The 13,670-nt window shown below is 39.2% G+C and overlaps 1 protein-coding gene across 1 annotated transcript; it reads right to left on the bottom strand.

Moving 5' to 3' along the window:
- Positions 1-10,975: 10,975 nt before the first annotated feature.
- On the bottom strand, positions 10,976-11,500 carry LOC309805396 (small ribosomal subunit protein uS19-like; the record flags this gene model as incomplete). The annotated part of the gene is made up of 1 exon (XM_082623308.1): positions 10,976-11,500. The coding sequence occupies one exon, from the start codon at positions 11,498-11,500 to the stop codon at positions 10,976-10,978; it is 525 nt and encodes a 174-aa protein (XP_082479434.1).
- Positions 11,501-13,670: the final 2,170 nt, after the last annotated feature.

The raw sequence follows: 13,670 nt of genomic DNA, 5'->3' as shown, positions 1-13,670 counted from the left end.
CACAAATTGTAACATTTTATTAGAAATGTATTTCAATGAGATGATTAGGGCTGTTTTCCCCAATTCACATTTCCATGAGTAAATATTACCTAAAACTAGAATGTGTCATGGCTTAGCATCAATTCTATTCCTATTTTATTCTTACAGATTTAAACATTGAAAAAACTTTCTCACTTAAATAAGTAAATGGAAATGATAGTTTTATTATGCAGAACTCAATATTTTTAAACTTCTTTCTGAATTATATGCCAAAAATCATATAGTGGTCTGTCAAAAATTACTATCAATTACCTTTCACTTGACATCTCAATGAAGTCCTTCTTAAATTTTTTTGGTAAACACCTGACTTAAAAAACGTTTTGATTTGTACACTGTCACCAGAGTCATTCATTTTGATTCATCCTTTTCTCTGTTCATAATTTTTACATCCCATGTCAATGCATCCTAAGACTCAGGATGGATGAAAGGTGTGTTCGATGTGGTGGTTGTTTCTTTATGAAGTCAGAGTCTAAAGCCTTCGGTTTTCAAAGCTTGTTTCCTGAAACAACAACATTAACATCACCTAGGAACTTGTAAGAAATGCAAATCCTCAGGCCCTGCTGTACTGAAATAGAAATTTGGGGGAATGAGGAGAGCAACCTGGGTTTTCACAAGCACTCAGGATGATTCTGATGAATTCTAAAGTTTATGAGAACTGGTATAAAGAAGATGATATCAAAAAAGTTGAAGTTATGGAAATTTCTTCCTTTTGTGTGCCCATGTACCCCCCCCCCACCAGAGTCTTTATTTTGCATGATACATGACTTCTGGACAATTAGCTCAAGGCTAATCCAGTTCCTACTTCCTGTCCTGTATTGAAAATTCACTTAAGATCAGCAAAGTTCTTATCAAGCAACCCTGATTTGGAGACCACTGCTTTAAGATACACAGTCCTTAAAGTATTTTTAGATTTTTAGTACATTATCCATCTGTACTTGTGAGCATGTTTGGTGATTGCTTTCCAAATATTGAATGGGCCTCTGGTTATACAAGAAAAAAGTGAAAAGCTTTCTCTACAGGGAAAGCTGAATAAAGAGGCATGGTTAAAAATAATCATTTCTTAAAAGACAGACCTGAAACAAAGCTTGAAATGAAAGAATTAAGACAAATTTAAAAACTGAGAAATAGTAGAAGCAAAAAAGATAAAACTTCCTAACAATAGCTAGCCAAGAAAAGGAACTTCAAATTCAGTGGGGAGCCCTAAAAGAGGTCTAGATGGGAGAATCAGAGTGAATTGATCTATAAATAACTCCAGTTCCTAAATCAGATGACCCTCTCCAATGCCCATTAGCCAGATTGAACTCATCATTCATTCAATAATGTATATCGAGACTTACCATGTGCCAAGCACTCTGCTAGATATCGGGGATACTGTTATAAACAAGATAGGCCAAGTCCCTCTCCTCACTGGAATTTACTGTCTGATGGGAAAAATTATCAATGGCACTAAAGCAGGAAGAGATCTGAATTCTCAAAATGTTGTTGCTAAAGTCTCCATTCTTGGCCATCTCTTTGCTCTGTTCTCCATCTTCACCCGATTCCGACCATAACCATAGGCCTTAACTCACTCCTACATTATAATTTCCATATCTCTTTCTTCTGTGGGAAATGTATGTATCCAGCTGGTTGGGTTTCAGCAGTACATTAAGTTCTATATGTCCCCAATTGAAATATCCACCCATCCTACTGATTGTCTACACATTTTTTTTTAAACTAGGAGTCTAAGAGTCATCCCGGACTCCTAAGTTATGCCCATATTCAATCAAGAACCAAATTCTATTAATTCCACCTCCAAAATTTTCTCATATTATCATCTTCTTTCTATCCCAACTGTCCACACTATCTCATATAGTATTACTGTCTCTAGATGCATCACTTTCAAAATGATCTTTTAAACTACTACAGAGTATTTTTTCAAATGTGCAATCAGAGCTTGGTGTCCTACAGCTCAAAATTCTCCAGAAGCTATTGTTTACAAAATGAAATTAATTTTACATGCATAGCAAAATGCTTTGGGGGGAAAAAACTGTCTAGGTATTATGTGCTTGAGAATAGAGGAACTGATTTAGAAATCTTAAGTAAGTCAACAATTAAATTTAAATAATTTACGTTTTAATCAATTAAATTTAAGTTTTAGTTTTTTTCTTCGAATTAGATCCGTTTGGCTTCCTGTTCAGTCTCTGATGAAAAGTCAGTTTCCCCTTGTAGCGATTGTGTACAAGGTAAAAATGGAAGACCAGAAATGTTCTCTAACTTAATGGGACAGAGGGTTTACCCCTCCAGATACACTCTCTACCCTTCTCCTTCTGCTTTGTGCCCTGGGAGACTGACACCCGTCCCCACATAGCCCTCTCTACCTCTTATTCTCTACTGCTGTCTCACCTTGACCTTTCAGGACTGAGGGAGTAAGAGCTCTCCACTACTACTGGTCCATGGGTACTGCACTATAAATTGTGATTTCCTTAAGCTACCCATCTGTATATTAAAGAGTCCTTTTGTTAAACTCTCTTCATCTTACCCAGTTTGATTGTGTCATCTGTTTCCTACTGGATTCCTGACTGACAAAGAGTTTTTAGATGCAGCGCTTCAGTGAAGTTATGGAAGTAACCCAGTCCCTATCAATCACAGGACGGGCGTGCTACATTACAGTCTGGAAGCGACCACGTTGGTTCTCTCGGTTTCTTTCATAGCATCTTATTGTGAGGTTATATCTTTAGTCCTTCCTTATAGCCACTAAAAGCTAAACATGTGCTGGTTGCAACTGCCAGCCATTTTTCTGCCTCAGCTATGCATAAACATAGCCACGCTGCAGACTGCTTGGTCCTAAGGCTGTGTTCTCTGGCTTGATTTCCAAAATTAAATGTGATACTTCTCAGCTTGAAATCACAGTCAAGTTCAGTAATCAATGCTTGTCTTATAATAAGGAGCAAAGAAAAGAGTAGGTGTCAAGGTTTACATGTGCATAGCTTTCTCTGAGATTAAATCCCCAATATTTTTGAAGTTTTATGACCACACATGGGGAAAGTGGGAAGAGAAAGGAAGGGAGACTGGTATTTTAAAGCTGCCAGACCATTTTGTTTCTCTGGATAGAGGTCTGCTTCTGTCTTTCAGAGAAGTTTTTTCTCCCTTTGTTTTTGGAGGAGCCATTCCAGGGGGGGTCTGTAAGTTACACAAGTTTAAGACCAAGCTCCTACTTCAGAATGAATTGGTAAAAAGAGAAGCTGAGTTGCTCTGCATTAAAAAGTGGATGTTATCTTCTCATGCAAAGTGGTGTATTTTTAGAGTAAATTTTTACTTTGAGAAATATTCTGTTTACCTTCTCTAGGGTCTTGATTCCAAGGAGTGGAAAATTATTGGCAGAAGGGCCTTCCTGTGTCGAGGAGGGAAGTTAGTTTCAGCAACCTGGTAGTAGATGTGCTGAAATTAAGAGAAACAGGTCCCCACCTGTGGAGGGGCCTGTAACCTCTGTAAGTAGTCGATAAACTGCACAGTTCTGAGTTATTTAGCTGTGTAAGAATTCTTTACATTTCCTCACGTCCTCAGCATAGTTTTCTTAAGTTAGGGCTTAACTGAGCTTTTCAGAATTAAGGGATAGGCCATGCCCTCCTATGGGAAGAGTGGAGAGGTAAAGAGATCAGCAGCAGCCTTAGAAAGCCAAGCACAGATGGCGTGATGGGATCTAGAGTCATGTGCCTGGTACCAGAAGGCTGGCTGGGGTCAGAATGACATGCCAGGTGGATTTATGGGACTGGGCAGTGCGCCGGGAACATTTGGTGGAAGGAATCTGCTAAAATGTTTAAATTTTTTGTCAAGTAACAAGTGGTCTTGGAAATATTGTTTGAGCACTAAAGGGAAGTACAATTTCTTAACACTAAATGTGGGAACATCTGTTTACACAGGCTTTTTTATAAGTAATATGATTGTGTAATACGTGGCAATACTTATACTTTTACCATGGAGTCTCTTCTACCTTAAGATGTGAGGTGAATTAACAGATTCTTTTATTTTGCATAAGGATATGTAGGGCAAAATGAGTAATTTGGGAATTTAAAAATGAACACATAAGCAAGAAAAAAAAGTAACCCAGTAAAGTGAATAGAAGAAAATTAGCTAAGTAATTCCAGAAGAATGAGAGTAATAAAACAATACTATGCTTTTGGATAAGGATTTAGGAAAGGAAGAAGACTTGCTGGGACTTTGGAGGTTGTACTAATCTAGGCAGAGACAAAACATGTCATTAAAAAGCAGGCACTGGGATTTGGTGATGCTCTGATTATGAAAGAGGATAAAAGAAAAATATTAATTATAGCATTTTGAGTACAGCATTAGGGAAAATAGTAATGCTACAAAGAGTTCATGCTAAAGAGAGAAGGTGATTTACCTGAAAAACCAAGCAATATTTGAAGCTCACTAACAATGGGCAAATATCAGTTGCTTGGGGGTTTCTGATTGTATAAGAATGAAAAATGAAATCATTTAGAATGATTTTTAATTAACTGAGTTCTTGAACACAAAGATACCAGTCCTGTCCATCCAAAGGAGGAGGCCCAGGATGGAGACTAGACCAAAGGATGAGAGATGCTGAAGTTACCCAGCATAAATGGACCACTGTGCAAAAGCTGGAAAATATGCATCCAGGCTGAAAACCGTGTGGGCAAGTAATGTTTGTTGAATCATTTCCTGAATCATAATTCTCATTTTTAGATGCCATGAAAACACTTTCAGGTATTTGTTAAATTATGTCATTGCTCTTTTATTGTTCTTAATTTATTACCTAAGTAATCCCTGCTCATTGTAAATGCATTGGAAAATTCAGAAAAGCACAAGTAGGAAAATAAATGTTCAAGAGAATATTTGCTTGAGGTCACTATTTTTTACCCATACCGTCCCAAAGAGTGCTCAATAACTATGTGTTGAAGGTACTATTTACTGGGTGCCAGTCCCTCTCATAAGCGAATTGCCATCTGTCTTCTTTCATGAGAATGTAAGCTCCGTAAGTACGGGGACTCCTCTGTCTTGATCATCACCATGTTCCTAACACCTGCAATAGTGCCTGGCATGCAGCAGGCACTCAATAAATATTTGCTAAATGAATGAATAAATCACCTCTCTTAATATTCATGTCGATTTTACTGTCATTCCTATTTCCTGGTGGAGATACAGAAGCCCAGGGAGATTACACTGACAGCCCCAAGTCTCCTAGTGCATACTCTAGGATGTGCACCCAGAAAGCCTGACTCAGGAACTCATTGATACATTTGGCCGATACTCCTCAGATAGAGGGGGAGCCTGTTGAAACTAAGGTCAGTGGGATGAATTAACAACGCCATACTGAAACCAAGACAGAAATCCCTTGTCTCCTTGCCTCAGGTACCACCAAGAGCCTGTTATGTTATACTCATTGAGCAGTTCTATTAACCAGTAGCATCAGCATCAGAAGCTGAGGACAGAAAAAGAAAAATGTGAAGCCGTTTCTCTCTGTCTCTCACCACTCTTTGCTCCAGAAATATGCCATCCACTGTTGTCTGTCACCTAAGTTAGTGGCTGGCTGAATGGTTTAGCAGATGAGAAGCTGTTGGGATTTCTAGAAAATCACGTGAATGTTTGGAAAAATGCAGCTGCAATTTGTGTCTAAGTCTGCAGAGTCATGCAGAGTCAGTGAATGTCAGTGTCATTTCATGCTAGATGTCAGTCCATTGTGACCTTCACTGTTGCCTATTTAACCAAAGTAAATATTTGCCGTTAGAACAGAACCAGAAGTTGCTTTCCAGCAATATGTGAACAAATCTCCATGCAGCCATTTAACTTGATCCTGGAGACCAAGAAATTATTGCCTGAAATTTGCAGATACAGCCATGTTACAGCATTCACAGTAGTCACTGATATGTTTTATCACGTGTCCTGAGAATGTTTATGTATGTGAATAGGTATATGTATGTGTGTGTGTATATATATATATATATATTTTTTTTTTTTTTTTTTTTTGCGGTACGCAGGCCTCTCACTGTTGTGGCCTCTCCCGTTGCGGAGCACAGGCTCCGGACATGCAGGCTCAGCGGCCATGGCTCACGGGCCCAGCCGCTCCACGGCATGTGGGATCTTCCTGGACTGGGGTACGAACCCATGTCCCCTGCATCGGCAGGCGGACTCTCAACCACTGCGCCACCAGGGAAGCCCAGGTATATTTTTGAAGTGAATGTTGAGATTAAATAAAATACCCAAATTACTGCTTCAATGAGGATGTAGCAGAAAAAAACATGAAAATAACGTGCTCTAAATTTTCATAACCCTTAAAAATTTAATTAGATTTAGGGTACAGATTTAAAAGTACACATTTAGTCATTTGTGCACTCACTTTTACATTCATTCAACAGATATTTTTTTGAGCAGGAACTACACTCCAGGAACTATTCTACTGAATTTCTTAGATTCATTTCAGACTTTATTATGTTGTTCTGACAATAGCACAAGGCTCTTCTGGTTTTTAGAAGTTACTCCCAACAAATGAAAAATTTCAGCTTTCCAGAAATAAATTGAGAACATCCTACACCTATACTGACACACTGAAAATATATATGATCGGCCTCAGGATTAAAGATGTTTCAGAGTAAAGCAAGCTGTGTTGGCAGCTAGAAATAGCCTGTGAGTTCAGAATGGAAATAAATGTTTGGGGGTAGGGAGGAAGATTTGTATCTAAGCAACAAGTCGTTTGTAATAATTCTGTGATAAATAAGGACCTTCGTCTTGAATACATTGCTTCAAATATTTCTTTTAAAGTCATGTCTTCCACCATATTGTAAGGAGATTTACAGTGTACTGACATGGTGCCAAACAATGTTTGGGCTGAACTTTCTCTTCTTATGTCTCCCAGTTCATTGTCTGGGAGTTGGGAACTGAATACTTATGCTCCAAGTGGATGGCAGAGCCCCCTGCATATCCTAAAAGCCACTGAAAGATCCTGAGTTGACCCTGCAGAGGGTGCCTTCAGGGGGAGGGGTCATTATCAGACCACAGGCACTAGAGGCAGATTAGGTATGGTAGAAAGTAGATCTGCCTGAAATCAGAAGGCGTAGGATCAGCCCCCAGCACCTCCATCTACCATCTACGAGGCTTCTTGAGACTTGGTCCCTATGGGACTCAGTTTGCTCACACAGTGTTGCTGGCTCCTAACTGGACCTAAATGGTGTTTAGGATTTGGTGATGTCTGATACACCATGAAGAGATTATTCTTAGGAATCAAGTTTTATGAATACATTTCTACGGGGAATTTTGGTTTAGCTGAAAACTAAGGCAAAGATGTTTTCTTTGTTTTTTCCAGGTGAGGAAGTGAGAGGACAGGGACCTACCCCATCCATGTCTACCCCATGAGGCATAAGCGGAAGGCTCTATTTTTATTAGAGAACCTGACATCAAGGCTTATTCAGTGCTGTGCTTTAGGGACAAAACAAGCCCATAGTTAGGGGGAGAAAAGCAGAGAAAGTTGAGTGGCTGCAAGCCAGGCAGCAGTGGGAATGTTGAGACACGGCAAAAGAACCAGAGGCCACTTTGGGAGCTAGGGATGTTGTGAGGCCCTCTGAGCATAGACAGAGGCAGGAGTCAGACCATTTTAGCTATTTCAGCCAATGTGATTCCCTCTGAAGCTGTTCTAGTGAAAAGGGCAGGAGAAGAGGCCACTGGTAGCAGAAGAACCCTTCTTACTGTGAAAGGTTATTCCAAACCACGAAAGAAGAGCTCTCTGTGTCAAAAGGGGGAGAACTAGGAGCTGCCTGCTCAGCACACCAGGTACCTATATATATATTTTTTAAAGCTCCACCAAGCTTCCGATTTGTAGCCAAGGCTGAAACCAGTGTCTTCGAGTAGTGCTTCTCAAACTTGAATGTGCCTGCAAATCACCTGGGGACTTTGTTAAAATGCAGATTCTGCTTCGGAAGGTCCAAGATGGGTCTGGGGTTCTAACAAGCTCCTAAGTGATGTTGATTTTGCTGGAAGATAAAACACACTTTTAATCGTAAGAGCTTGGAGCACTGGTTCTCATACTTTAGCGGGCATCAAAGTCTGCCAGAGTCCTTATTAAAACACAGATAGTTGTGCCCAGCTCCCAGTTTCCAATTCAGTTGATCCAGGGTAGGGCCTGATAATTTGCATTTCTAATAAGTTCACAGGCAATGTAGCTCTGGACATGATCCTGTATGGCAGTGGTTCTCAAACCTGCCATAGCTGGGAAACTTACAAAGCATAGTCAGGCGAGGCCCTCCACCCTTCCCAAGCCTCCCCACCTCCCCAAACCCTGCTCTCACAGAATCTGTTCTAAAGCCCCCTGGGTGATCCTAATGCGCCCTCAGGTTGGAGAACCGTTGATAGAAAGCTTCATGGGTCACATAAAGGCTTCACATTTTATTCTAAATATAATACCATGTACTAGTTGGCTCTGCTTTTAGAAATAATTGTGACTGGATATAAAGGTGTTTGAAGGCAGATCACTGATGAAATCCTGACGACTGAACTACATGCCTTTATCTCTAAAGGTGAATGAGTAATCTCTATGAGGCAGACACTGTCTTCACTATCTCTTTTATTACAAATAAGGGAGACTCAGAAAGGTTAATCAGACGACTCTTTAATTCCTGTGGAGATATATATTAAAAGATACACAAATTGGTTAATTTTGAAATCTACTCATGCCAAACTGGCTCAGTAGATTTGCTCCCACTTTTCTATTAACTTTGGTCTGTTCCATTATGTGTTATGTGGCAGAAGCTAATTACTGGGAGCCTGTAATTTGAAGTGACAGGTAATTGAAACTTGGGTTCTGTAGGAATATCTGTGTAATGCATAATACATTATTAAACACGAATTATTTAAAGCACAAGTGAAGCCAGTTGAAGTCATCTCCAGCAGTTGGCGGTTCATAATAAAATTGAAACTACAGATAATTAGCATGGGTCCAAAAAAGCTCATTTCAAGTTGGCCTGCAAAAATTATTTTTCATCATTTGATATTAATTATGACATGCTAATATGTCTAATTTTATTTGGCCCATCTACATTCACCTCATGTACTCAGAATGAAAAGCAGAACGAAGCTGTAAATCCAAGAAAGAAAGAAAATGATCTATCCCACACTTCTGTTAATATTTAATCTTATTTACTGGATTAATACTCCGAGGTTGCCAACACAAACCTCAGTGGAAATGGTGACTCTTTTGAAAGAATGTGAAATCAGATTTTAGTTTCAAATGGAATATTATTACCTTATAAAATTTGATCACTTGATTTTTTTTAAATGGAGAAAAGCCTCATTAGAACAATGGGATGTGTATCACCAGTAGTTTATATATTACACACTACAGTAAATATAATAAATATGTAACATATAAATAATACATAACATAATGTATAATAAATATGTACATATAATATAAAATACCTAGCTCTATATGTATCTATATAATTTCCTTCCCGGTCTTTGCTTCTGAAATTGTCCATCTGAAGCTTTGGATCCTGCAGGAGCATCACTTATAATGATGATTGTAAAAGAGTAGACAAAATGTGCAGATTTCATAAAGTACAGTCAAAGTAATAGCTATTGATGAACGTACCACTGTGAATTGCAGAAAAGCCTCCAGAATCATGCAGTATGCATTTCTCCAGTACAAATAATGCCATACTGCTATGAAAATAACAGCTCTGACTTCCTCTGCCACCTACCTGCAACTTGGGGCACTGGCAGTAAAATCCACTTCTAGCCCATTTTACCATCTTTGTGGGACCTTTAAAACCCTAACCATCAGTATTTAGTTTTCTACAAGAGCAGCAATCTCTAAGGCTAGTTATCTTTGTAATGGAAACAAACTTTAGGTGTAAATATTTATAGTTATAAATGTAGCTAGAAACCACAGACCTTTCTGACCCCAGGTCTTTCTTGTTGGCGATCCATAAATAAATAAATAAGTAAACAAACAAACAAATAAATAAATAACAAAATCTCTTCCTAGTCCAATCCTTACCAAAAAAAAGGCAAAATTTTCCTAAGATTCTCTGGCCACAGAAGACACAACGCCTGTGTTTTATGCCAGGTACATTTGATCCAGTTGATCAGTCATTTAAACTCCTGCAAACACTTCATTCACTTGACTTCCAGGAATCACATTAACTTGGTTTTCTTCTACTCCTTGGGCATCTCCCTTGCTGGTCCCTCCACATCTTTTCTATTTATACTCTTTCTCTTGTTGATCTCATCCAGTCTTGTGACTGTAAACGCTATATATGTTTATGACTCAGCCTGGATATTTCCCTTGAATTCCAGACTTATATGGCCAATTGCCTACCCTACATCTCCACTTGAATGTTAACAGATATCTCAAATTTAGTGTGTCCAAATACAAATCCCTGTTCTTCCCTCCTACTTCATCCAAGGAAGAAACTGAGCACTGTGAGGAGGAATAACAGGGGGGAGGGTATTTACTTTTGATGGAATGGGAAGACCACCCTGAGGAGGTGACATTTAAGCTGAGGGGAGGTCTGAAGGATGAGAAGAAAAACAGGAAAGCAAAATATAAATCTGGGGCGGGGCGGGCATTTCAGGGAAAGAAAATCTTATGTGAAGACCCTGAAGGAGTAAAGAACATGGCATATTTGAGAAACCAAAAGAAAGCCCATGTGACTGAAGTGAGAGATTGGCAGTTATTTCCTGTAGGTTCTACAGTATCTGTGATGGTTAAGAGAGGAGTCCTAGAGCTGGACTCCTGAGGTCAAAACCAGGTTTCGCCTCTTAACAGCTTGTAATATTTGACAAGTTACTTTACTCTGTAGCATATATTTTAGTATAAATGGGAACATCTATTTTGAATTCAATTACTTCTCCCCACATCTAAAACTGCCACTTTGGTCCACCATCATTTCTGGTCCTCCTCCTAAAACTGCCTTCCATTTGATCTCTAGGTATTTACTCTTAACCCAATACAATCCATTCTCCAACAGAAGTCAGGGTGATTTTTTTTTTTAAGGGGAGTCTGTGTCTTTATTGGCCCGCAGGCTGCGTGAGGGGGATGAAGCGGGAGGAGTGGGGTCCCTGATGCCAGGCAGCCGAGCTTCACGGGCTTGTAGGTGATGGAGAACTCGCCTAGGTAGAAGCTGATCATCTCAGGGTCGATTTCCACCTGGCTGAAGGCCTGGCCGTTGTAAACATCCACCATGCTGCCCCGCATCTCGGGCGAGATAATCACCTCGAGCACGGGCGTCTTCTCCACCTGGGGCTTTTCCGTGGGCGGTGCCTCCTCCCTGGCCTGCGCAGGCGCTGCAGCAGCAAGTGCGGCTTCCTCCGCAGGCCAGGTCTCAGCGGCGCGCGCTGTGCAGCTGCATCCGCTGCTCCTAGGACGGATGTCCGGCAACTGGTTGAGGTCCACACCGAGGCAGGTGAACTTGCGGAAGGTCCGCTTCTTCTTCGGCTCCACTTCGGCCATTTTGTTGGTGTTGCGATAAGCCAGGGTGAGTTATTTTTTTTATAGAAGTGTAATCATGTCGCTTACCTGCTCAAAACTTTCCTAGATTTAAAGCAGATTCATTGAGAATAAAATACGAAGGTTTTCCCTGGCCCTCAAGGCTTTGCATGCTCTGACTCTTCCCTGCCATCCTAGACTCATTTTCTCCCGGGTTCCCTTCACTCACTATGTTTTCTGTCTCGTTTGCATTCTCATCTCCTGGCCTTTATATGTCATGTTTTCTGTATCTAGAATGTTCTTTCTCTAGCTCTCCACGCCTTATTTTTCAGGTCTCTGCTCAAATGTCCTCTTAATGACTTTCCTGATTATCACATCTATGCAGGCACATGCTTTGTCCTCGGTCCCTATGAAGCATTTACTATTTTATGTTTTACTTTATACTCTTCATCAGCTGAAATTTTATTACTTATTTCGTTGTTGCTTGTTTCTTGCTTGTCTCCCTTACTAGCTCTCAGTGTTTGTAACTGTAACATACTGGAGACTCAATACCTATTTGTTGAATGAGGGGATGCTTTTCCATATTCTGGAAAATGAAAGAATGATTGAGGATATTTGCTTGGAGTTTGTGAATTATTTCCACTTGTCAGAGATTCAGATGGAAAGTTTTTTTTTTTTTTTTTTTTTTCAGTTGCCTCACCTGTTTCTCCTCTATCAAGGATTGTGGTCTGGTGCTGCCTGTTGTTCAGTATCTGAAAACCATTGTTTTTCTATAGCTTATCTGTTTGTTTTTTGTTGTTTAAAACAAAAAAAGTAAATCTGGTCCCCATTTCTCTATCTTGGTGGGAACTAAACAATTGCACGTATATGATTTTTATGACTCCAAATGGTTGTTTATACTTTGTATGGACTTTTACAAATAGAGAGCATCTTACATAAAGGCAATTCATGCAGATCATTGTGTCCTTTCTCCATTTGTCTCCAGGTTCTTAATACCCAAGTCACTGTGCTGCCATCTTGGGATACCATGCATGATAATGGAAGTTTTATGAATACAAATTTAGAAGGGTCTGATAGCATTTCCTTAGTTTTTTTCCCTAGAGCTCATCTCTGTATGTCATATCTAGTTGGTTGAAGAGCCAGGGCAGATCCCAGAGGAGATGTTTCTGGGAGACCCATAAACCGAGATGTGACTGAACCCTACGTGGTGCTTTGAACAATTCTTACTTATTTTTCACTAAACCAGATAGGTTGTTTCAAATCTGAATGCTAGAAAAGGGAACACACTAAGTTAATATCTGCAAGAATTTAGTTGTTCTAAGAGTCAACCCAAGATTTTTATTGTAAGAAGAGTTTCCGCCTCCCCATCTTGGAGATATATTTAAATAATAAAATTGAATGTATGTGGAAATTTATTCAATAGGTCTATACTTGGAAATTTGGATTACAATTCAAAACAATAAGAAATATTTTCTATAGAAAAATCAGGCTTCTATTACATGGATTTCTAGTCAGAATATTTCAACTTAAATATCCTGGGATTGACTTTCTACAAACTGAGAAGTGGATAATTAGATACGAATTAATCTACTCGCACTTATAATTTCTATTTTCATTTCGAACAAAACATTTTCTCCATCAGTTAAAAGGCTGAAAATGAGTGATTTTATTACAGCGTAGAAAATTCCGTGTTATTTAATCCTTTGTGTAGTGAAAGGGAAACACGTAAAGAACTTTGAAAATGACTTTGCTGTTGGTAATTGTTCTGATGTGTGGTGCCAATTTCTGCATTCAGACCTGGTGTGATGCCAAGAAGTTGTGTATGGTTACTCTTAATGTATTTTTATTATAATAGAAATAAGGCATGAAGAACATAATGATACCCTGGAAGGAGGGAAAAAACTAATTTAGAATGAACAACCAGTTCTGACACAAATGAGGGATATCAAGTAGTGAATTTTTTATAATGTAACTTGAGTTTAGATGTAAATATAGCATTGAAAGTTAGTGTTCCACACTACTAGGTTAACCCTAAGGGCTTGACATCAATGTCTAGCTTTTAGGGACTAACTTAACTTGGATTAAAAGCTTTGTTGAAGTACTGATATTTTGGTTAATGAGTTGTTTAGAAGACTTTATTTATGAAAATCTCATTCACCAGAAGTCTCTGGGAGACACTTGCTATTTGTTGGGT

The sequence above is a fragment of the Mesoplodon mirus genome (assembly GCF_964341445.2).
Source record: "Mesoplodon mirus genome assembly, chromosome: 5".
Classification (NCBI taxonomy): domain Eukaryota; kingdom Metazoa; phylum Chordata; class Mammalia; order Artiodactyla; family Ziphiidae; genus Mesoplodon; species Mesoplodon mirus.
This window is presented reverse-complemented; position numbering and strand designations above follow the sequence as displayed.